Source organism: Papilio machaon, chromosome 15 (genome assembly GCF_912999745.1).
Source record: "Papilio machaon chromosome 15, ilPapMach1.1, whole genome shotgun sequence".
Taxonomy (NCBI): Eukaryota; Metazoa; Arthropoda; class Insecta; order Lepidoptera; family Papilionidae; genus Papilio; species Papilio machaon.
Genome location: NC_060000.1, coordinates 4,526,034 through 4,551,029, shown reverse-complemented (window position 1 = coordinate 4,551,029; position 24,996 = coordinate 4,526,034). Strand labels below are relative to the sequence as shown.

General features: G+C 33.2%; 1 protein-coding gene across 7 annotated transcripts in view; it reads left to right on the top strand.

The window, feature by feature from the left end:
- Nucleotides 1-23,873, top strand: part of LOC106712169 (rap1 GTPase-activating protein 1) — a 209,200-nt gene extending 185,327 nt beyond the window's left edge. For 3 of the 7 annotated variants that reach the window (XM_045681271.1, XM_045681272.1, XM_045681268.1), the window contains 12 exons: nucleotides 6,304-6,493; nucleotides 10,309-10,496; nucleotides 18,018-18,165; nucleotides 18,416-18,691; nucleotides 18,970-19,151; nucleotides 19,497-19,594; nucleotides 20,284-20,643; nucleotides 20,977-21,058; nucleotides 21,549-21,723; nucleotides 22,202-22,240; nucleotides 22,793-22,989; nucleotides 23,279-23,873. In XM_045681271.1, coding sequence (XP_045537227.1) covers nucleotides 6,304-6,493; nucleotides 10,309-10,496; nucleotides 18,018-18,165; nucleotides 18,416-18,691; nucleotides 18,970-19,151; nucleotides 19,497-19,594; nucleotides 20,284-20,643; nucleotides 20,977-21,058; nucleotides 21,549-21,723; nucleotides 22,202-22,240; nucleotides 22,793-22,989; nucleotides 23,279-23,425 — 2,082 coding nt within the window. In that variant the 3' untranslated portion in view covers nucleotides 23,426-23,873. The remainder of the gene's footprint in view (nucleotides 1-6,303; nucleotides 6,494-10,308; nucleotides 10,497-18,017; nucleotides 18,166-18,415; nucleotides 18,692-18,969; nucleotides 19,152-19,496; nucleotides 19,595-20,283; nucleotides 20,644-20,976; nucleotides 21,059-21,548; nucleotides 21,724-22,201; nucleotides 22,241-22,792; nucleotides 22,990-23,278) is intronic. The other 4 variants (XM_045681269.1, XM_045681270.1, XM_045681274.1 and 1 more) reach the window with 2 other exon arrangements.
- Nucleotides 23,874-24,996: the final 1,123 nt, after the last annotated feature.

Below are 24,996 nucleotides of genomic sequence, written 5' to 3'. Positions count from 1 at the left end.
GGAAATTCACGGCTTAAGGTAACAACAGAATCGATCACGAACCTTCAGAATGTCACGAAACGACTCATTAACAAGACTTGTCTAAAAGAATCACACATTTGCGTCACGCCTTTGTTGTTTTCTGATGTCAAACCGTGCGAACTAAACGTACTGTTACGTTGTTTCTTGATTAGAATCTTTACTGATAAGTTAAAATGTAGCAATACTTTTAGTGTTGGTAATTTAGATCATGGCGCAAAAAATAGATAAAGTGATTCAAAGGCCGGTACGATTTATCAACTGTCTCGTATAGCTACTCAATTAAAAAAAAAAATGCAAAGTATTTATGAAACGTTACAAGAGGTGGGGAAGAAATGCGATTACGTTCTTAGACAAATTTATAAAAGGATTGTATTAAAATAAATAACATGTTATTAAGTTTAGTCTGATTTTAGTAATTTATACCCATTGTAAGAGAATCCGAATAATAAATCTTCTGAATAAATATAGTTTTGCAGCTTTTTTAATATAAATTACATAAAAATAAACATAACACTATCAATAAATACACAACTTGATTTATATCAAAGTTACCATAAAATAATGTTTCACTCCACGGTAATGATTTACCGTCTTCAAAGAGAGGGGAGTAGAGTATATATATCTTTCGTGTCAGTGACGAAAACAATGGATAATTTGCTAGTGTTGAGGTATTATTAGCCCGCTTTATAAACAATGCAGTTTGTTTATAATAACGGGTACCGTGAAATATATAGGTATGCTCGATTGTTTGAATAAACTGTAATAACTTGGACATTAAGCGGCAGCCAAAGAAACCGTCGGTGTTTTTTTTAATATTATAGTTTCGTTATAACATAATTTATATTATATATATGTATTCTTTTATTTAAGAAGCAAGTGAGCTTTATAATTAGTGACTTAGAAAACGTAGGAAATCGACTGCAAAAGCCCGATTATATATTACTGTTTTATTAGTAAGTAATGTTATAGCTGTATTTGTAAAATGTGAAATTTGCAAATATACGATTTTGTATTAACATTCCTTCCCGAAAATAATTAGGTCAATGCCGCAAGTGAAATATTGCACACAACAAACATACCACGCGAGATTGTTTACGCCTGGTCTGTGCAAACTGAAAATTCCAATAAGGCATGTTATTACGCCAATGCCGGATGAGTTAGAGTTTTTAAAGAAATAAAGGAAGGAAGGCTTCACAAACAAGACCGCTTCGTAATTTAAAAAAAGGAGCTAAGACTGATTAAAGATTGCTACGCTCATTTAACGCTTCGATAAACGTAATTACAAGCCGCGGCTCTAGGAAGAACACTCTTCTCCCTTATCCGTTTTTTTTAACGTTGCCTTCTTCAGTTTAATTTTTCCTAAAATTATTTCAATAGGCTCTATTCACCTTGTTTTTTTGCATCAAAATGCTGTACAAATACGTTTTGTTATATTTTCTCAATGTTGAAAAACAATTAACACTTTTCCGGCCTTGGCTTATAGTTGAGCATGCATAGAAAACAGTCTTCGTTATAAAGACGTGGCGCATTGCAGTGTCTAGTTATATTCGAGATGAAAATTTACGCTTATGTTGAAACAAAATTTTAATTTTATATTGCAAATTAAAAAAAAAACTAACAACAAAATGTCAAAATTTAATTTTGTTGTTCTTCCACTTTGTATGATGAGATTGAATAACAGCGCTAATCCTGTGGTAAAACTTTTAAATGTGGAATATTTAAATAATGTTGTATTTGTGACATTAGACACCCCGTACACCTTTATCTTTGTAGCGGGTAAATGGCGTAGCAATATCGTTATATCTGATGCCCGAACAATAGCAGAATGTGCACACCCACTCCCTTCACCTAATCAACACGAACCTCTTTTGAAGATACCTCTTTTGAGGAACTTCTAGAGGTTTGTGGTAACGATTGTTTGTGTAATACACTTTATCTATGGGACACGCTCGAGTTCCATTTTCGAAATTTAATTTCATTGTTACGTCATCGACCTACTTTAAAAGAGGTTCTATATTCGAAGGGTTCGTTACGGTCTCATGATGAGCCCTGACAGATGTCAGATGCTATTTTATACTTCTCACAATAAAAGTGAGGCCCTTCGTACACAAGAAACTTAAACCTTCGAAACCAGGTGATTTAGTGTCTAATAACTCTACAATATTAGTTTCGACGATTTGTGTTTCCTTGTGTACGAAGGGCCTAATATTTGATTACTACATTTGCCTCATATATTGTAGCTTTACGTGTTTTAAATTCAGTTAATCTGAACATTTTAATTACTAAGCCGTAAATGCTTCTGTGTGTTACACAGGCTTACTTAAACCTGTATCGGGTTTACAAAAGTGCGATGTTAGGAAAGCGAATAAAATAAAGCTTATCTCTTATCGGCTGTTTGTAATTGGATAATGTGGGCTTAACTTTATTTACTGCGGACACGTGCGCCGGACTGCGAATGTGTCTTGCATGCTAACAGTTTTTTATATTAAATGACTTTGGGTTATTGATTGATAAAAATAAATTAGATGTAGAACAGCCAAATTAGGTGTGTTGTGTACAAATTAGCAAACATGCATTGAAAGATTTTCAAATATAAACTTTAAGAAAAATCACTAAAGGTACATTTCGAAAAGTTTTATGATTATATGAACATCCTTTCACTTTATCGTAGTTCAAGGTACCATCAGATTGCAACAAAGTACGATTCTAAGACATCTGCATCCGTTGCCTTTTTGCATAATGAGACGGGTCGTCGCTCCATCTAGTGTGAGCTCTTCCTGTATTCCTAGTACCTACACTTATGTATAATGCGTAAACTTTATCAATGTTGATTAGTTTATACAACTTTTTCATTTGTGAATATTATTATTATTATGATAACATTAACCATTTACGAATTCGGCTTATATATAGGTATCTTATGGAATAATGTATTGTTATGTATTTTTATTTAATTAGATGTAAAGAAATAATTTGTTTTTTTTTTAACGGACCTAATGTTATCAATTGATTCTTTTTACTCATCAATTAGAAAAAAGATAGTTAACCGACAGAGCACTTTCAAACAATAACAAGTTTTCACTGTTAACTTTTGCATGTACTCTTCAGTTAGCTTCAGATATAGATATTGTTAGGTGCATTCTAAACGCAACTGCAAATATTACGGGGTCCAATGTTTTCAATAAAATTTTGAGTCAGGACGTCTACGCGGCGGTGCGGGCGTCGCGGGCCGCATCGAAGCAATTTACTCTCCATCACAAACCAATCATCGGTCGACGGCGTCGTTTCGCTTCCTGCAACAAATATTGCTTCCACGTTTAATTTGAACATCGCTTGATATTTTATATGCATCGATTTTTCACTTTTGATCTTTATTTTATCGGTCAAGCTCCTTATAGATGTACCACTTATAAACAAGTACAATCGCAATCAAAATCGATTTATGGTTATTTAATGTTATAATTACTAATACTTAATATCAATATGATTTCTAAATTATGTAAGTTGATTCTTATTATTTTTTTATTCTAATATGTAGTAAAATGTATCAGTAGTAGATACATTCGTTATTCAAAAATAGCTACCTAATATAGACATCGAATAGAAATAGTCGGCGCAACACTTGGAATTAGATGGACGATTATTTTTAACTACTTTTATAAGCATGTGTTACTTCGAAACATTATACAGACACCGTTATCGTTGTTATAAAAAGAGGTGGCGATAAAACTAGATTTATTTTTAAAATCACTAGTAATTAGTGTTTTGTTTAAATTAATTTTACTTCACATTAGAGTATAAATAAACAGATTCCCAATTCAATTTTATTTTTGTATTTTAAGTTACCAGAAAAAGATTTAATTTTACTATTTACCTGCTGTCGCCCGCGACTACGTCCTCACAGAATAAAAAAAACTTAATATATAGCCTATGTGTTCGCCCAGACTATGTTCTACATATATGACAAATTTAGCCATTCCGGAGATACCTTCTAACGTCCATCCATTCATCTAAACTTTCGCATTTATGATATTAGTAAGATTGTAGTTCGTAATTCATGTCCGAAAGTCCGATAATTTATAGTACGAGGAGTTTATTAACAATTGTAAACAATTGCAGCCTAAGCTGCGAAAATCTGCACAAGCAATGTAAAATCCATTTAATTACGGTCTTTATACAATAATTAATCGCTTTAATTGCCGTTTTTAATTTATTCTTTTCATCACCGTTTCGATATGATTCACGTTTTCTAATTGCATTCTTGTATAGAACTGCTATTTAATTGAAATTAACCTTGCCTTCTTTTATTTTTAACACAGCACAGGATATAACTACAAGATTTAACGTCGAAGTCACATGAACAAGAGCAATGTCTCTTGTACAATTTGATTTAAAACAAATTAAGGTGGATGTTTTCATACTTTAATTTAGTAATAATCTTGTGAAATTATGGACAACTATATAAGGTTGATGTTTATCGGTAACGGAAGTTTTTAAAGAATTCGTTATTTAACATAGAAGAAAAAAAACTTGAGCTCTTCATAAAATACTAGGAAATACTTAAAACTTCCGCGTATCATCAAAAGAATTCTTAATTTAGAAATAATTATTAATAAGCTTTATTCTACACGTTCTATTTTATAATGATGTTATTGCTTCGGTAGATTTAACATCGTTTTGCGATAAAAATATCGTGATAATATCTTGATAAATAGTTACATTTGACAAAGTTTTGACTGGCTCCATTAAATCTATGCAAATATCTCTCCTTGTAAAATTTTCGTTGAAAACGCTTTGTTAATTCGTCATAAATATTTGCTTGAATATAATGTTTTCATGTCAGTTATTTTAAAATTTCAACGGTTGATTTCAAAATTATGAATTCCTGATTGATTCCTATATAAATCCAAGGAGTGTTTATTTTCGGAATATATTTTATAACATTTATATGTTGTGCACATGTGCACTGATCATGGGTACGGTTGTGGGTGTGTGTGTGTGAAATAAAAATGAAGTCAGTGAGGTCACATTAATTTGATCAAAGTGAAAACTCGATCGTTTTCCACGCTACTTGTTTCGAGTCGCTGTCAACGGCCCGGCTAATGCTTCCGTCGGCTTCCAATTTTAAACTTTTGATGGTGTTTACGACCGCGCCGTAGATTTATGGAGCGGTCGATTTTCTGGTATCAATTTCGTCAATTTCACGGATGAGCCGAGCTTCACAATTCCCATGTCAGGTGAACTATGGCACGGAATTACTCGCCGAAATACACGGCACAGTATATTTGTTGTTTAAATAATAGATGACTAAATATAGACATTTTATGCTAATGATGTTAAGTTTGATTAAGTAACAATGATGAATTCTCAAGAGGCGGGTTCAATTGTGAATTAGCACTTCATTTAATTATTAAAACGTATTGTACTTAATATTTCCTGTGTAAATCAGTATGTTTTGTTTTTCTTCTCAATGGTAGATATAAAATATGAAATCTAACGATTTTTTTTTGCTCTTCTGTTACTGTAACTGTAATTATTTAACAAAATCGACGAGATAATAGATCTAATATTGTCGCTATTCGCAATTGAGTAGTCTTAAATATAGGAAAGGAAGGAGAAAACAACAGACGTAAGATACTACGTAGATTACTTATAGTTTTAATCTGTATTTTATTTCATACCCACCTACGTACCACACTTGTTCGGAATTTGTTTACAAGCATTTCTTGAAGCAGAACACGTAAGGCCTTCAACTAAACAGACAATTTAATCTTCTTATGTATTTATTCTTGTATTTCAAGTTAAGTCTGAGCCATAAAGTTGGTAGAAGCTCAGTCAAGGCCGTACACTTGAATATTCTCGAGCGAACCCGTAAAGTGTAAAGGGTCTTTTAAAATACGACTTTTAAGGAATTTTCATTAAGCGAATTAAGCAGTAAATATGACCGTGCGGCAATAGACTTTCAAAGGCGAGGTGTTTTCAAAGGATTTTATTACACCTGCCGTTTAAAATAATGCGGTTGAAAGATTTATATTATATTTTATTACCTTAATTGAACCTATATTAAGTTATAAATTAGATAAATAACTTTTTATTATAATCTTATGATGTCAATATTTTGGAATTTAAAATTATATGCCTTCAAAATTTGATAAGATGTGTTTGAAATAAAATTGTCAAGCAAAAAGTTAAACTATTTAATTCGTTAGTCCAATATAAAACATCGAAGAAATTTTCATAAGTATAATCATAAATGAAATATAAATGTAATTTTGTCATCAGGTGTCGCGACCAGAGAATCGTCGTTCGGTGTCGGTGGGCGGCAATGTGGAGAGGCATTCTTATGCCGAAGGCAGAGTCCCCGCACCGCACGGGCCCCCACCTTCGCCTGGCGCGGTCGCCGCGCAGCGCAGGGTCGAGGCCGCGTGCCAGGCAAGCAGGAAACTCCTGGAGGAGACCCTAGCTAAGCCAGGTTAGTACATCAGTGCATGCACTTGTATGAAATTCTGACGAACAATACGTGAACATAATTTGATTTGATGCATAATAGTGAAAAGATTGACGAAAAGATAGGAAAGGAACTAAAATAAAATTCGGAATCTAGAAAATGACTTTCTTCTACATTACGAAATAAAAATACTGAAGAAAGCGTCAATGTAATCCATAATCGTCGGCTGTACTAATGTATTGTGTCTGCAATAAGTTTCGTCATTGTTGTGCACCATTTGTTGGAGAGAAAGCAAAGGAAATGTTCAGAGGTATGAAAGTGCAATCTCTTTCTTTTAGATTAATGCAATTTGAAACGATAAATTATTTCTTGGATGATATTATGCCTGTCGTCGGTAGCTCAGGGGTTACTTGCAATTTGCAGGTCCTGAGTTCGAATCCATGTACCAATGCGTTTTTCTATTTTCGATTTATCCGATGTTCTTACGGAGAAGGAATTCAATGTGATGTGAAGTCAACCATCCCGTACTGGGTCAGGGTGATTGACTATGGTCTAGTCACCCCTAACTTAGGGTAGGCTCTGAGCCCATTAGTGAGTACATATAGTGAGCTGATGATGATTGTGCCTGTTTAGTTACTATTATCTAACTTCTAGGTACTTACGTTTCAAGTTAGGTTCCAATATTGAAGAAATAAATCTGTACTGAATGAAATGAGTAAAAAGATTTTATGTTGACTTGTGTTCGAAAAGTCTGTTTAAACTGTTATCTGGCAAAGGTTGAAAATAAAACATGTTACGTTTTTTTGTCTGAAAAAAAAAACAAAATTATCAATTGTATCTGTACTCAATTTTCGTCTTCATTTTTTACTAATTAAAAAATTACGTGACATTAACTAAGCCACAAGATTGAAAAGCAAACGTTACAAACACTGTCATGTTTTTGCTGTACATTTTTTTTTGTTCTTTTGTCTTGCGGTCCGCTACTCGCAGCGTACTTAGTATCTCCGACTTAGCCAAGTAAAAACATCGCACGCCTCAGTGCTAGTTAGTTGATTAAAGCATTAATTAAATTAGACGGCGGGCGAGCGCTGGCTACGATTATATCTTGGGAAATCACATTCCCCATGCGACTCCGAATCATGAGTTACCGAGATCGTTATGCATACTAGAGATGCGCTTTCCCCGTGTGTTATTTTTATCCATACTTATTTTATTTATACTCATCGCATTTTTAAAAGTTACCACCAATCTAGTTAATTTTTGTGTATGAAACAAATTGTGTTAAGATCAAAGGCGCACATTAATTTCTTAATCTTAATGAAAATTAAAGCTACTTCTAGTTATGTGCAATAATTTTCATTAAAATATGTCTCAAAACTTTTACCAGGCCTTATCCTATTCACATGGGGTACGCACACTAGCTTTGATAAACCTTTTATGTTACCTTATTTTTACGACGGACCACCTGCCTGTAGCCAACCCTACTTCTATATGAAATATGTCTCACATATTAATATTATATTGAGAGCATAATTACGTACTATAATATGTAATATGTTTGATTAATGGTAAAGCCTTCATGAAAGTACCTAGTGTCCGGCTAATATGAAAGGTTTGCATACAAGCGCAGGCTTTATGAGAGACGATGCAGGAAGGCGGAACAATGACGCAGGACACAAGAGCAATGAAAAGCCCTGTAAAAATATGTCCACAAAGCCAGTCTAGACTATGGCGCCACGTTTCAAATTAAATGCCGCTTAAAATGGACAAAGGACTTAACCTCATTCCCATTGCCGTTTTGCGATCAGTTAACGTTACAAGTAGATCGATAAAGTACTTCGGTTTGTTTTTCTCTTTTAAAACAAATTCTATAAATTCGATAAATTGCAATGATCAGCTCATCAGCATTTAATAGATATTTGAATAAGTTTTCTAATAAGTCTAGATATAACTTAGTATAAAATTTTCAATTTAGATTCACTATTTACTTCCACCATTCCTCATATTGTAGACTTTCGTAGTATAGATTAATATAAAAGTGATATTAATATTTTTATTAAATAGTATTTGATATTTCTATTCCGGATCAAGTAATAAAGACTGCATCAAGAAATATCTCATTCGAGACAAGTTTCAGTGACACGAATAAATCATAGTCCCTAGACAGAGAGGATGGTTTTGAATTAATAACGAAATAGGTTGCACTACGCTGAACTTACTTATACGTACATCTATCCTATATATAATACATATATAGGAAAATATAATATGTCATCGAACGATTTTAAATTCCAACAGTTTATAACCGGGCTACGTAGTCAACTAATCGAATCGTTCTTGACGCAAGCAGCCTAATTTTATCACAATTTCAGTAAACATCTTTTTACGAAGATATTTTTAGATTACACGTCAAACCAACCTAATATATTTTGTGTCTTCCATTGTAGTATCCAATGTAATGGGTTCAATTTAGTGACCTTCGAGTGTTTTAAACGGTCGAGAATACTAAGTTAAATAATTGTATTCGATTTGTTTAATAACTTGTTGACAGCTTGTATGATTAAAAAGCTTCGAAGTTCACGATTGGTCGGTGACATCTACACTCATGGAATGTAGGGTTTTCCCACAAGCAGTATCTTATTGACCTAAAAACGGAAGCCTGAAGCTACATTTGAAAAATTATGAATACCATTTTGCATGTCGCAATACCGTTGCTGCTACTTATTGGTTTCTGCACTTTCGAGCTTTTTTCCTACATATGATATTTTAAATACTATTACCATGTTCTTTAAAGTGTGAAATACATTAATATTCAGACAAAAATATTAAAAAGTAGAAAAAATACTCTCTATTATAGAGTTTGCTTAGGCAGTGCTAAATATTTGTGTTATATTTTTAAACCTCGGAGTTGAGGTCATTCCTGGAGTTATTCACGACTAGCCGAAGACTAAATCATGATTAAGGAAGATTTATTTGTTAAACTTTACACGAATAGCTACAGTTTTAATCATGGGTGTTCAAGCTTAAACCCGCTGTGGGTTGCATTAGTTTTGACTATTTTAACTATAAAGGGGGGCTAATTTATAACACTCAGCGTTTCGAAATTATGAAAAAATGCTTTTTCAACTAACATGTTTTTTGGTATTGGATTTTTTTTTTTAAATAATAAATTACAAAACACAGATGTAATTGCAGTGAAGTTACGCATTGCTTTGTTTGTGTTTGTTATTTCAGTGATTTATTATAAATTTTATATAACCGATTCACGTAAAAAAAAGAATGTTTTTACGACTAGTAATAAGTTTCCTATTTCTATAGTAACTATATTTATTATAATTTTCACATTTTCTGAGTAACTTGGATATGCAAGCCGTGAATTGGGCTTTCCTGGGTAAAACCTTGTTAAAGCAAACCAACGTAGGGTCGGTCACGAACCGTTTAAATTCATATGCCGAAGTAATCAGTGCCGTGACTTCCTTAAGATGTAAAACTGTTTTAATAACAAAAGAAACCTTCATGTTTCGTCACACTGCATCTTTGTTATAACGCTGATCTGATCACGTATTAAAAATCTCAATTTAGCAACACTCAATTGTTATTTTTGACACGAATAGTAATTATCCTTCCCCGTCCATATCCTACACATATAGTGACGTCATCAGGTTCTCGTCTTTCAGATCGATTTATCTTCCGTCTTTTCAGCCATTACTCCTTAAATAAATTAAATTATATAAGAAATACTTTTAGATTGATGTTAACCAAGATACGATTTGTGATATATACTTTATTATGCGTGTGTGTATTTCAGAGCGCAGACTCAATATACTGTTATTTTATAGGAACTCCGCCGACGATAGTTATGCCGCCTAGCGGCGGGTACTGGGTGGATGGGGTGGACGATACTCCTCCCGAGGGCGAGGAAAGCGAGGCGCGCGCGCAACCCGGCACGCCGCGTCATAACTCGCGCCGGTACAACATCGACACCGATGATACCGCCAAGTACTACAGGCGGTTCTTCTTAGGAAAGGTAAGTTTAGGACATAGTTAATCATTGGTACATGTTTACGACTATCGTGATTTATCTATTTATCTATGATTATCGTCGAATATCACACCGACATATGGGAATCAAACCTTCACATCGTAAATTCATTTTTTAGTCTCTGATATCACCATTCTGATAACCATAAAATTAAGAACCTTGTCATTTATTCGGCGTGACATTTACCGCGCCATGCTGTCTGCTTCGAAGAGTAATTCAGCATGCAAGTAATTTCTCTCTTGTCTCATAAATTTCCGTAGTCACCTCATCACGATCCCCTTGACATCGTAAAGGGGCAAGCAGGTTGCCGTCTCATGGCCGATTACCATTTATAAATCGACCTCGCGATCCAGTAGACCTGACCATACTTGATCGAATCAGTTCCTTCCCGCAGTTATTGAAGTCTGGACTACTTTGTAGAATTATATAAATACGTGACTTGAATGAAATTTTGGCTTTAAATGTTTGATTTAAATGAAATATGCTGATAGTAAATTAGAAATATTTGTCTATCTGTTTATAGCTTAAATTATTTTTTAATTTATGCGTATAATAATAAATAACGAATTTTCAAACTGATTTTATACACGACTTCAATGACAAACTAATCGCATTATTAGCGGTCAACAAAATAAATGAATATTTGAATATTTTCACTCAACTCGATTGAGATAATAACTGTGTTTGGAATAATTTTGTGGTCTGCAAATTATATTAATTCATTATTGAAACATTATATTATTTAAAAGATTAAAATTTTAATGATTTTCCTTATAATTTAAATAGAAGTAAGGTACGTTTCACACGATGCGTACGCAGAGCACGACTGATGTCGGCTCCATACCGTTATCAACACGTGTGAACTCTCCCATACCCACGCCCTAGCCTTACTTTTTTACTTTTATATCATTATCTATGCTCGTAATTGCCAGACTTAATACTTGCCAAGTATGATACATTTCATCCTTCTGCTGTCTTTAAAATAAAATTATGTCTAATAGGGATCTAATTTTAGACTTTGTCTTTTATTTATAATTTTTTCTTCACGCTGTTCTTGTATATACCTAAATTTACTTAAAACTCTTGATTTCAGACCTAGCCACATGTATCAATAAATTAAATAAAATGTTAAACTCTTTAGTAATCCCACTAATTCTTCATTATCGTTATTAAAGCATAATTTATCTTAATGTTTTAAATATATTCCACATCACTCTATCCTCTACGCATACGTATTCAAATTGCGAGTAAAAAAAATCACCAATTAAATTGGTCGCGGCGCAGCGGAGCGGTTAAGGGTCCAACGGCTCGTTACGAATATAAATAAATAAATATAGATCCCGCAAAGCAGTGGGAAAAGTCGATGCAGTTCAGCAAAGCGGAACACTGTTCACGCACGGTGAACCAAACCCCGCTGCGTAGATCGACCAGATTACTGCAGTGGCAACTTGATAGCAGACCGTGTGCACTCCGCTTTATCTTCCTTACTCGAATCTATACATCTATCTGCCCTAAGCCTTGTATGGAAATTTCTGAACATACATGTATCATTGTTAATATCTTGATTTATCATTTCCTTCGAATAATTAACGAAAGGGAAAGAAAATTAACGGTTTACACTGCCTTTATCATAACTAAATAAACGTTATATTTAGATGTTATAATAAAATGTAGATAAGCATTAAAAAAAGAATTGATTCGAAGTTTGATATGATGACATATTTTCTGCGAAATAATACTTAGAAAATAATAAGAAACTCGAAATGAACGGTGAAAATAACTACTACTAGTGTTTAATTTTATTGGAATAAATTGTATACTTTTATTTTCTCGCTGTTCAATAAAAATCAGGTCATCACAAATGAGATAACAACAGATGAGCATTGTTACGCTCGATCTATTTGTAACAGTACAGTTCTCTGCGCCAGTCGTTCTACTCGCTCAGTTATTAGCTTTCTCTAGTTTTATGCCAACAACTAATGTGCCATTTAGCAAACACGCTACTCTATTGCGCATTAGCAGTTCTCTGTATTTCATAAACGGAAAAAAAGTTTTAAATATATGCAATAATAGAAACTATAATAAGTTACCTCATAAGTCTAATTTAAAAATTGTAACTGCACCGAATTTCATAAGGTATTTTTTCATAACTGTTTTTCTTAACCGTTATTTTCTACAGCCAAAATTTTGGAGTGATTTTAGTTTTTTCGTCTCTTTGATTCACTTTATAAAATTTGAGATAACAAAACTGCATATGAATTGAGATTCCATTGTTTTCTTCTACAACTCATATGCACACATAGGGTATTTGATTCAGTTATGTTTTTCATAAAGTTTTAAGTTTGATATATCCTAGAAGTTTCCACGTGTGTACAGTAATAGGATAGTTTTCTTCGTTTCTGTTTTTTGTTTACTAACCTGTAGATATTGATTTGAATTTTTTATCTGATTTTTTTTGATAACGTTGACAAATTGACAAATTTTATGTTCATGACTGCCTACCAATTTTTTGCTACCACGAAATCGATTAAGGTAAAGCTTACGTTTATTATTTTTTCACAACTTACGGTTTTTATATAACTTCTTAAAACAGTTTTTTTTTTAAATTCATTATTCTGTAATCCTTTAAATTGTTTAATGCTTAATATATCTCTACAAAGTGCAAATTGTAGTAATGATTTAAAAGATACTAGTACAAGTTCCCAAAAATGTATCCTTCAAAAACTTTAATACAAAAACATATTATTTTTATCTCTCTTTTTTTCAAACAAAATGAAAGGGATGTCAAATGTTTCATAGAAGTGTTTTAGAGTTGGAAACCCACAGTTACTTCTAAAATATTACCGTCATTATGTAAAACCCTGTAAATTTCAATAGGTCATTGCGACAACACGGGGTTAGGCCAGATGAATGAGAAGCTCCGATTGCCCACCTGATAACGTAGGGTTGACATGTTAACAAATTATAGCAATCACGATTAGTGATGAGAGAACGTGAAATAACGCAGTTAATTAAGCTATATTTAGTTACATTGCATGTAAAAGCGGAAAACATGTCAGTTTTGGTTCAAAATGTATAGCGGGTAATTTGATTTGATCGTGTTTCATTTTGTAACTTGTAATTAATTTGTAACTTTAGTTCAATTGTTAAAATTAATTCAAGTAATAATAAAACAAGTGACGATCAAGCTCATTTATTTCTATTAAAATGTATTTTCATTTTAGACTCGTTACTCGTACACTGTTAATAACATCTCATAATTATTTTTACAACCGATTGTCATTCATTTGGTTTCGCAAGAATATTTCTAACGTTCATTACACTTTGAAGTAGCGAATCTGCGTAACGATGTAAAAGTAAAAACACATAAAAGCAATAATAAAATACAAACTTGTGTAACAAAATCTTGTACGATGTAACCTATATTCTAGTCGACCGTATGTTTGAGACAAGACTTTCGTAATGATACATGTATGATGTCTATCATACTCAATAGCTCATTAGATATACAGGATGTTTATTAAATTAATGTCTCAGTAGCTGACTGGGTCACCAAAATGTAAACAGTTGGGAATTGCGCAATAAAATCAGGTCAATTACTTAAGAGTTTGGAAACATATAAATACTTAGGGTTCGACTATACGAAATAATTTAGCACGATTTTTTTTATAATTTTGACTTATTGTAGTCTAGATGTGTTTGATATTATATTTACGTTACGCTACGTTAATATTGACAGGCTATAAAATAAAACTAAAAGTTAGACGATGCTGTATCGTGCTCCATTGATGTTAAAGTTGGGGTTCAAATATATAGCTATAGCATTTGAGAAATATCTTTCCATCCAGTTGAACTTATCAGAAATTTTATGAACCTTAGATGGAAATAAATGAAATCTTAATCAAAGAAATAGACTGCACAAAGTTTACTATTATTATCCAAATCTTTTGTTAAAGTAAACAGATGTTTGAACAAAGGAAAAGCGAAAACAATAAGTAAATGCGTCGGTTTTTTGACGCAAAATTGGTTCGTAGACAATTTAGGCAACGAGAAAATTATGGACCCTTAGAAATGATTGCCATTTTCACTGTCACCGTTCAACTGAATAAATCGGGGGACGACTTAGAAAGAAAAATACTTTGTGTCTGCAGCGAGACTGACACAAAAGGCAACAAAACTGGTCACAAAGTATTTCGTTGCCATTGTAAAAATTTGTGACATTAGAGATTTTTTTACGATTGTTCTCAGTTCGAGGTCAGTGGAGTGAATAAACTTCTGAATCATTACAAGTTTATTGAAATGATTATATTGTTGTTTATTTAATTAAGAATTGCTTATATGTTAAGATGAATATATTTATTTATAACATGCTTTTATGTGATATCGTTGGTTTCTGAGACCAAAATCCTTCTATAAAAATAATCTCTATTTTGTTAAAAATAATGAGAGTGATTACGATATGTTTTAAACAAGGATTTTGATAAGAAAGCAACGATTATAGTTTTTTATTTATTAGTTTTATTATTATTTGTTTATTACACCTACTAGCTACGTGCAGTATATAATGTAAAATCCTTCGCTCGTTTTAAACTATTGTAAAGTTCAAAGTTGTAATTGCGTTTCCATTTAACCCTCAAGAGTTAATATGAGGCAGTTGGTTGTTATTATTTTGGGATTGTTTGCTTTAAATTACGTAAACTTTGAATATAATTAATGAAAACATTGGTATGTTAGATGAACTTTACATGTTAAATAATTAAATTAATACCAACTAATAACAAGTAAAACAAAAGTTAATTTCAATATTATTAAAACTGATTTACAATTTGTTAAAATTTCTTAAAATGTAAGATATTTTATGGAAGTTATGTAAGATAATTTTTAAATCAGAATTGTAAGTATCATTTTATGTTGGTTGCCATTTTTCATCGTCTGTGAATCCCCTATTTTTATAATATAAAATGTGAGACTCAATCACTGAGACGATCCATCACAGCTTTGAAAAAGAGGCATTAACCCCTCGCCCCTTCAATTACCGTCTTTAGCTTTCAATTTGCGTCTTTGTGGCCCATGAAAAAGGACAGCCGATAAATTCGGGATTTTCAATACGATGACTGGCAATCTTTGATGTTTGAGCAGTGATGTGAAAGTTACAATACTAATACACATTTTTCGACAAAGATTTTTTCTTCCTTTGTACCTTTTATCACATCTTAATAAAAATAGAATACCTAATTTAACCAGTTTACGTTTTGAAATGATTTGTGCTACTATGCTAACAATGTGAGAAGGGAGGGAATTTAAATATGACGCTTGGTAGAGATGCATAGAAGTGTAATAACATACTGTGCCGACTCTTCGTTAAGACAAAGCCAGGGTCACGATGATGACTTTTGTCGGTGTTTGAAAAAGCAAAATATAATTTTTCACATAAGTACAGCATTTTCAATAACTAGTAGAAAGAGTTGTTATCAAAATTTTATCGCTACTATTTTAAAAAAGTACTATTAAAATAGAAAATTGGATAACTCTTCGAATTATTAATCTGTCAACAGTACATATTTATTCGCCAGTACAATAGCTTATCCTTCAACCGTGTACTTTAATAATGGGTTGGCCGAGGTCAATGTATGAAACAAAGCGAAAACTAATTACTATTTCCTTCGTTGGTAGCTTTGTTTTTTTATAGACATAACGGGTGCTGGAAATAAACTTAATCGAGTATTTCAAGTTATTTTAATGCCAGATATGGTTAATGTTGGAATGTTGGAAAAATGTATCTTGGAATGCACATTAATTGATCACATAAATTCTTTTCCGCAAATGTCGAGTTAATTCATATATTTTTAACACGTTGAGTACAGAGTTAATTTTGTGGGGCTTAAATATTTCTGAAAACTTGTATGTATTTACATATGCTTTTACATTCATGTACCGTAATAATTTTGGTAAAAAAAAAAATACCGACATACTGCTACATTTTGAAATACATATGCAATTTTTTTTTTTTTTTTTTTAATTCTGTGAAAACTTCTCTAACGTCGTTTACACTCTGTGTATAACGTTATCAGTACTATAAGAAATAGAACCACAGATGACACGATTTGCTGAGTTGTATCCTTCAAAGCAAATAATTAACCAAACGACGCAATCTCTGAGTGAATCAGATCTAATAGTGTAAGTGGTGATATCATACACCGGTTTGTTGATGAGGTGTCAGCTGATATGGCCAATAAACGACCCACCTACATTGTAATTGAAACAAACATTTGTCAAATACTGCAAATTCCCGCTTTGTATTATTTTACAGACGTTTAAGTAAATAACAACTGAAGACGATGATAAAATCGATAAAATTGAACGTTTTGTAAATCTGTAATTTCTGGAAATGTAATTAAATTCTTGTCTTATGTTTACATTACAGACAATACTCACAACAAATTATTAAAATACATTTTATTTCCTCAAAAATGGAGGATTTTCAGTTATCCTTTTAGTATATATAATTAAAAATATGCTAAATGTATTAATTAGCTACATATTGAGATTGTTTGTTCCCCTGATTGGTTTCAAAATGTAATACAAACTAGTATTGTTTATCTTTAAAAGGTTCTTAAAGTAGGTCTTAATGGTCCAATAATTAACTAATATTGACATCAACATATATAAACATGTTTTTCCTTAATGCTTGTTGACAGAAACAAGGGAAGCCTGAACTCGTTATTTAAAAGTTGATAAATTTTAATTACATATGAAAACGGTCATTGCACGATTTTCCTGTTTTGAAATATTGTTGATTATAGTGTTATTTTTTAGGTTACTAATTATGATTTCATATTAGTGCTTTTTACTTTTAATGTTCATACTGTAATTTATATGGATTAAGACACAATTAGAACAAAATCAAAGTTTTCCACTTTTTTCCAATTAGTAATTTTTTTATGAAATTATTTATTATCTGTTTACATTTTGTTGTCAATTTAAAACATAAGTCCTTTAGTAAATAATGGACGAACGTGTAATATACCTTATGGACGGAAATTGGAATGGTTGCCTCGCCTGTCAGACTAATTGCCGACGGCATTATGATGGTTTGCACAAAAAGATTGCCAATACCCACCTTTATTTACTATTTATTACAACGTATGTTCGTTATATATGTATGATGAGAGAAAAACCTTTGTAATATGAAATTTTGCTATGATTTGTGCTTGAATGTATATCTACAGGTCAATGTCCGATTGCGAAATTAGTCAATCTTAAATCAGTCCAGATAATATTATTTATTTGGACCGAATGGACCAGGTAACTTTAATTTCACTTTGAACTACGAAACTGTTGTGAAATGACGCATCAAATTGTGGATGATTTCTTTTTTTAATTTTTTAACACTTAATAAACTGACGAGGACCACATACAATCTACAATTATTAATAATTCTATAAAATAAAAACGTCTCCATTTAAATCTTAGTCATAATTTTTTCTTATTGTTTCATGCTACTAGGAACACATAAACTTGGTTGGGTTCGACGAGAATCAGAGCCCGGTGGTGATGTCCCTGAAGAACGAGCATATGGCGGGGCAGGACCACACGCGGATACTGTTGCGGCTGCGCACAGAAACCATGCACGGACTCATACCAGTAACAACAAGTTAGTACATATTACTACATTATTTAAATCTGTTTCCCCGCAATCAAGGTGATGTTTTTCACGGCACCCTTTCCATTGTTATCATCTAATAAGCTAGAGGACTCTAGGCTTCACCGATATTATACTTAGAAAAGGTATTTATCCTTTTTATTTAGCTCTGCATTAAAGGTTAATAACGCATCTACAATATATTTGCTTGTTGCGTCTATATTATAAAAAAGTTGTTATATGTAGTATGTTTCAATTTCAGGATCTGGTATAATACCATCACCAGCGCGAATGGCAAAGATGTTGAACGAACAAGTGAACGTGGACAACTTCATGGCAGTGACGTGTCTGAGCGCGTCCCCGCTCATTGCCACCTACGACGAGCACGTGCTCGTCAACAACTTCAAGTTCGGCGTCCTTTACCAGAAGTTCGGACAGACTACAGAGGAAGAACTCTTCGGTAACAACGAGACGTCACCGGTCTTTGATGAATTCCTCGAAATGCTCGGACAGCGGATTAAATTGAAGGATCATAAAGGTAAGAACATCTATCTTTAACTATAAATTATATGAGGTTCACTGTATATAAAATTAAGACATCTGACCGTGGGTTTCTGAGATCAAAATTTCTGTTTTAAACATATTGATTGTTGTGTCAAAGTACTTTTATAGCACAACATTTTTTTTCACTAACATTAGCACTCTTAGACTTTTAAAGTATTGAGCGCTAATTACGTTGGTTTTGTGTTGGATTTTATGTTCGTTTCATACACTGTTTGAGAAGTTCGAAGTCTTAGCGTTCTGGTCTTGTGGTAGGGTACCGCGGCGGGTTGGACATCCAGAACGGGCATACAGGCTCGGAGGCGGTGTACGAGCGTTACGAGGAGCGGCAGATCATGTTCCACGTGGCGCCGCTGCTGCCGCACACGGCGGGCGACGCCCAGCAGTTGCAGCGCAAGCGACACGTCGGCAATGACATTGTTGCCCTCGTCTTTCAGGTAAGTGTACATCGTTGCTCCTGTAAACAGTGAAGGATTGTGATTATGAGGGAGCTTGACTTGTCTGAAATGAAAAGTATGTAGTGTTCTGACATGATAAAAATATTAAAATAATAATCAAGTTCACTATACAAGTTATGAAAAATCTAGAGATTTATGTCCATTCTTTTTAAGTTATGCATTGCAAATGCTGACTCTTAGTTCGCCATAATACTTTATTCTTAATTTTAATCGATGATCTCTGTGATATCTGCGATCTTACTTACGAGTATTTTGTGATTCCGATCCATGCTATTTACGATGTATTAATAAACACTACATAATGTTTAATATTTATGTTTTCAGGAAAAGGCGACACCTTTCACTCCAGATATGATCGCCTCGCACTTCCTCCACGCGTTCATCGTGGTCACGCCTCTGGAGTCGAACGGCGGGGAGACCAGGTAGTTACATAATTAAAAATTGCGTTAATGTATACCTATTAAGCGGAAAAAGTTAAGCTTAAGTTGCGAAATACCCTTAATACTATTTAAATTTTATAATACAGTTTCTTTATAAATTGTATGTTTAGTTTCATCGCTTACTCTCTGTTGTGCACTTGTCAAGTTGTTTTGCATAAAGTTTGTATTACTTCACGAGGGCGCACGGGGGCGCCATTTGCATCTAGTGTCGGGAGAATTGCCCGGAAAAGAGAATGGAAATTCTCTTGGTAATTTATATGCAAACGAATTGCGACTTTGTAATTAGGCAGCTTTTTAACTGGCCGAATATTCGGGTATTCAATCTGCCAGATCAATTTCTCTCGAGGTTGATTTACTGATTGACGTCAATGGTTTTACTTTCATTAAACAAGCATTTTATTATATTTTCAACTTTTTTTAAATATGAATTGCAATTTTGCAAGAAAAAATTACTTTTTTTAATTTATACTTTTCACGTCTTATTCATTAAGGTCGTCTACTTCGGATACTGTTTGGTAATATCACTAATCGTCAGTTGAACCATAGTATAAAGGGTATTAGCTTATTTACACAACTTTATTTCTTTGAAATAGTTATTAAAATAAAAGTAATTTAATTTTTTCATTAGATCACAAAATAAAGTAATTGGTAAATTTTCTTTTTCTTTGCAGGTACAAAGTGGCCGTCACCGCGCGTGAGGATGTCCCATTCTTCGGGCCGACTCTCCCTCAGCCGTCTGTATTTCGCAAAGGGCGTGAATTCAAAGAGTTCCTCCTCACCAAGCTTATCAACGCGGAGAACGCTTGCTACAAAGCCGCCAAATTCGCACAACTGGAGCTGAGAACGCGGGCTTCGTTACTACAAAACTTAGCTGAAGACTTGAAGAGTAAAACGATAGAGTTTCTTGGTATGGGGGTGAGAAGCGAACCTGTCGCGGTCTCCCCGCAGCCGGAGGGGTTTGGTACCCCGAAGCTGGACGGTCCGGGCGCCAGATTTATCGAGACTGTGAAGAAAGCAATTTACAAAGGCAGGTTAGTTCAGGCATTGGTTGTTGATTAACATTACTATTTTAATATAATCAAAAGTTTCTTTTTCGCGTAACAATCCTTTGTCGATTTATTGACTAACATTCTATGTGCTAGGAAACATTTGAGACAGCAATAATGTCAAATTTTAATTTCTAGCCTTTTGGAATTAAGTCAGTTTACCTGGGACCTAGAGTGATGAGAAACATTTTCACGTAATATATAGGTATATCTATTAATGATACTTTGTCAAACGAAGTTATTAAAAAAAACTAGACAGAATGTTTTTTTTTGTTGTTGTCAGAAATTTTAACATTTGTTTGTTTGTTTAATCTACAGATCGCCAAGCGACCCATCGGGGGACAGCACGAAGGGGTCACTTAACAAGAAAATCAATATACACGATACACCTACCCCAAACGTGTGTATTTACAAGAATTATATATTTATTAGTTTTATGAACAGATCTATCGTTTCTACTTATAACTGAACCTGAGGGCCTAACATGAATATTTGCAACAAGTGCCTTCGTAACGACATCGACATGTCAAACATTTGTATGAGATTTATTACTGTACTTTACGCCCGATAAATTGTAATACTTTATTCGATGACGAAAAACGTTCTAAACAATATTCATGCTAGACCCTCTAATTAAACCAATGTATTAAACTTACATACCTAATGGAATTAAAAAAACAATTACAGTGTGATGTGACTTGTTAGGTCATAAGAGCTAAGGTCGCTAGCATTTTTTTTTTTCATATGTATTTCCGACGTTAATGAATCATGTATTTTTTTTTTTGTTTGAATGGGCGGCGCTTTGCCGCCCACTCGTTCCCCCTAAAATATTTTTGGGTCAGGCATCTGTGGTGCTGGATGTACTGTATTTCTTTTTTGTTTGTATTCAGAGCGGTCGTTCGAAGACGTCCGTAGCGTCGTCGTCTGCGTCTGCGGTGTCAGTGAGGTCTGCGGGAGGGTCGGGCGGCTCCAGCCCCGACGTGACGTCACGCGCCGCGCCGCCCCGCCCGCACCACGACCACAGCGACGACTCCAGTCTCAACTCCGTCGATCTCGACCCGCTCGGTGAGACACAAACCAATCTCAATCTTATTTAAATATCTATAAGACATATTTTTCATTATCACGACGAGGCACATGATTTAGTTTGAGCATTGTTTACACAATTTCTTCTGACGCATCCATAAACATCACAATTGCGCTCAGAGTCCTGCTATAACTCGCTTTGTGGGAAACGGATCTTTCTTTTAGTAAACTGATAGCTAACAAAAATGTACACAATCGTGGATGATAAAATTATAACCTGTACTTTTAATGTATTATGTCCTTCAAGCCCTTTAACACGAACGTATAACTTACATACATCCTTTTTTCTTTCCGTTGAATTTTGTTGTAATAATTACATCACAACGTAAAGACCTTCTTAGATTAAACATGCATTTGGTTACATCCTGTATAATTTATATTTCTCCTTTTTAATTTCGTAGTATGATATGTATATTTAGTATATAAATTAAAAAACATATTTTTTCCTTTCAATTAGACGACAAGGACTGGCTGAGTTGTGGTAAAGGTGCAACAGGTTAGTCCTTAAAGAATACAGCTATAATTATTCCATGTCATTGTTCACATATCATTTAAAAAGTCTAATTAATATAAAATTTCGTATGTAATCAAGTAGTTCATAAAATATAGCAATTTCATTCATGTATTTTATATATAATGCATATAAGTATGATCATTCTACATTTAATTTAACTATTAAATCATTATTTAATCAAAACAAAAATTTATCTAAATGATCCAATGACCAAAGAAAACTAATATTACTCTATAATTATAAAAAAGGTTTAGTAAAGCTATGGATGTTTTTGAAATGATCCTTTTCTGTTATGGATCAAATCGGTTATAAATATTGCGAATACTAAGGGCTTAAATAAACCCCTAATTTCGTAGTTTCACCATTTTAATTCAAAACAATCTTGTACTTGAAAACAGATTTCCGCCTTGTAATTAATGGCTATATAATTTAAATAGTCCGCACTTATTTCGTGGTACCGTACGTGTGAAATAAATTTTCAACCGGCCATAGGATGTTTATATTATTTTTCTTAATAATTTATTAATGTTTCAGGTACACCAGTATACGTGGACAGCGACACCGGCCTGGAGTCTATGTCATCGGCGGAGGCGGGCGCGGGCGCGGGCGGGTGCGGGGGCGGTGCGGGCGCGGCGCGGGGCGAGGGGGGCGCGCGCGCTGACATTGACTCGCTGCGCCAGGAGGTGTGCCGTCTCAAGAACGACAAACTCGATCTGTTAAAACAAAATATTGTAAGTATTAACGTATTTGTTTATTCGCTACCGAAAAAAATATGGATTAACATTTTTTTCTAAGTTTAATTGATATTTTGAAATGAAAGTTATGGACTCTCGAAATATATCTTATGCTCAAAAATTAGGCTTTTGTTTAGATTTTACGCTAGAACTCGTAATTCCAGAATAGTAGAAACACTTTTCTCTTAACAAAAGATTTAAAAAAATTCAATGTGTATGGAGAAAACGCAGGAAAATATTGTATGTATAAAAAATAACATAATATGTACTATTAACTTTTTTTCAGACATGGCAAAACGAGATAAAATGCCTTCGGGAGAGGGAGATCAAACTGCAGAGCGAGTTGATGTCTTTGTCCAAGGAAATGAGGAAAATCCGCGAGCACCAGAGCACCATCATACCGAACCCATCGTCACATGACTCCACCGCTTAGAACTACAGTTACAACAATTTACTATGATTTTTGATTCTATCTACATAGTATCCTGAGAGTTGGCACGCCGGACTGCAGAGTACTCTCGTTCCAGACGTGCCAAGTCAAATGCATACACCTTTTATCAAAACGTGCATTCGCGTGTTCGAGACATTCATTTGAAACATGTTGTCTTTCTTTTGAAAAGAAACCGAAAATGTTCTATGTTAAAGTTTCGGCAGTGTGAACGTACGGTTAGAGAATACTAAAAAAGCCTCAATGTGTATTAACGTAGAAAGCCTATTTTCAATTAATATCTGGGAATGATTGTGCAATATTTCATTTGCAATAATTTACGTAATTATTACGTATAAATTATATTTTCATTTAAATGCAAAGTTTGCCTAATCTATACATTCCTATAATCTCAATGATGTGTATTATTGGACATGTGTGGACTTTGAACGTGCAATTTATGTGTGTATTTTTAAATCATTTCGCATTTAAATCGAAAATTGTATTAAAAAGCTTAAATCTTCGCTTGACTGATTGAAATTCTATAATTATAATATAAATATTATTTACCTTTGATTAGAGAGAATATGATTCCACTCTTCTATGTTGTACCTAAATTGGTATTGGAATTTCAGAGTTATTATGTTCAAGTTACCGTAAAAATCCACCGCCGTAATTGTTGTACATATTGTTGTCTCTATTTCTTTAAAGATAATAAAAGGGAAGACAATATGTTTATAAAAAATAAATAGTTCGGTAGTGGAAATAAACGGTGTGATAAACTGTGGAAGACAGTTTTAACAATAACCTTATTTCGCAACAAGAACAATGGAGTATTGATTATTTATCTATTTAAATTACACCATCTAAAAAACTTTGCGTATAATTAAAATCTCGAATTAGATATCATTTCTGTGCGCATAAATATAAATGAAGAAATCTTAAATGTATATTTAGAAATGTTATGTACTTTAGATACTTGGTACTAAATAGTTTGTACTTTTGGCGCGTTGATTATCGAAATAATAGATCTTAAAAAAATTCATAGCTGATTTGATGTTAGAGATCTTTATTTCAAAAATATTAGAGGAAATTTTTCAATGTATAGTTTTTATAGTTATTAAAAATCCAAAAAAAAAAAACAACTAACGGTACCTACGAAATTTAGCCTTGACTTGTAGAGCCTTCTTATACATGGTGCATTAGTAAAATGTTAATAGGCGCAATCTTATAGTCTGTTAAATATTAGATTTTCTATTATATATTTGTATAAATACTATCCCAGTATACATTATATTATGTATATTTATATATTATATATCCATTATTACAGTGCAATTATTTCCTATTTGTAGGAGAGGCACAGAATCTGTTTCCTTTTACTTAAGTTCTCCAGTTATTGTAAATATATTTTAACTGGACTTAGACTAATTTAATTAAACAGTATTTTTTGTCTAATTTATGTTTAATTTAAGCGTCGTTTCTAGAGTGTCTTTGAATTTTGATATGTTTTGTTGTTTGTAATTAATATTTTATACCAAAGTTAACATTCCCCACTATGATAGTATAGTTTTTTT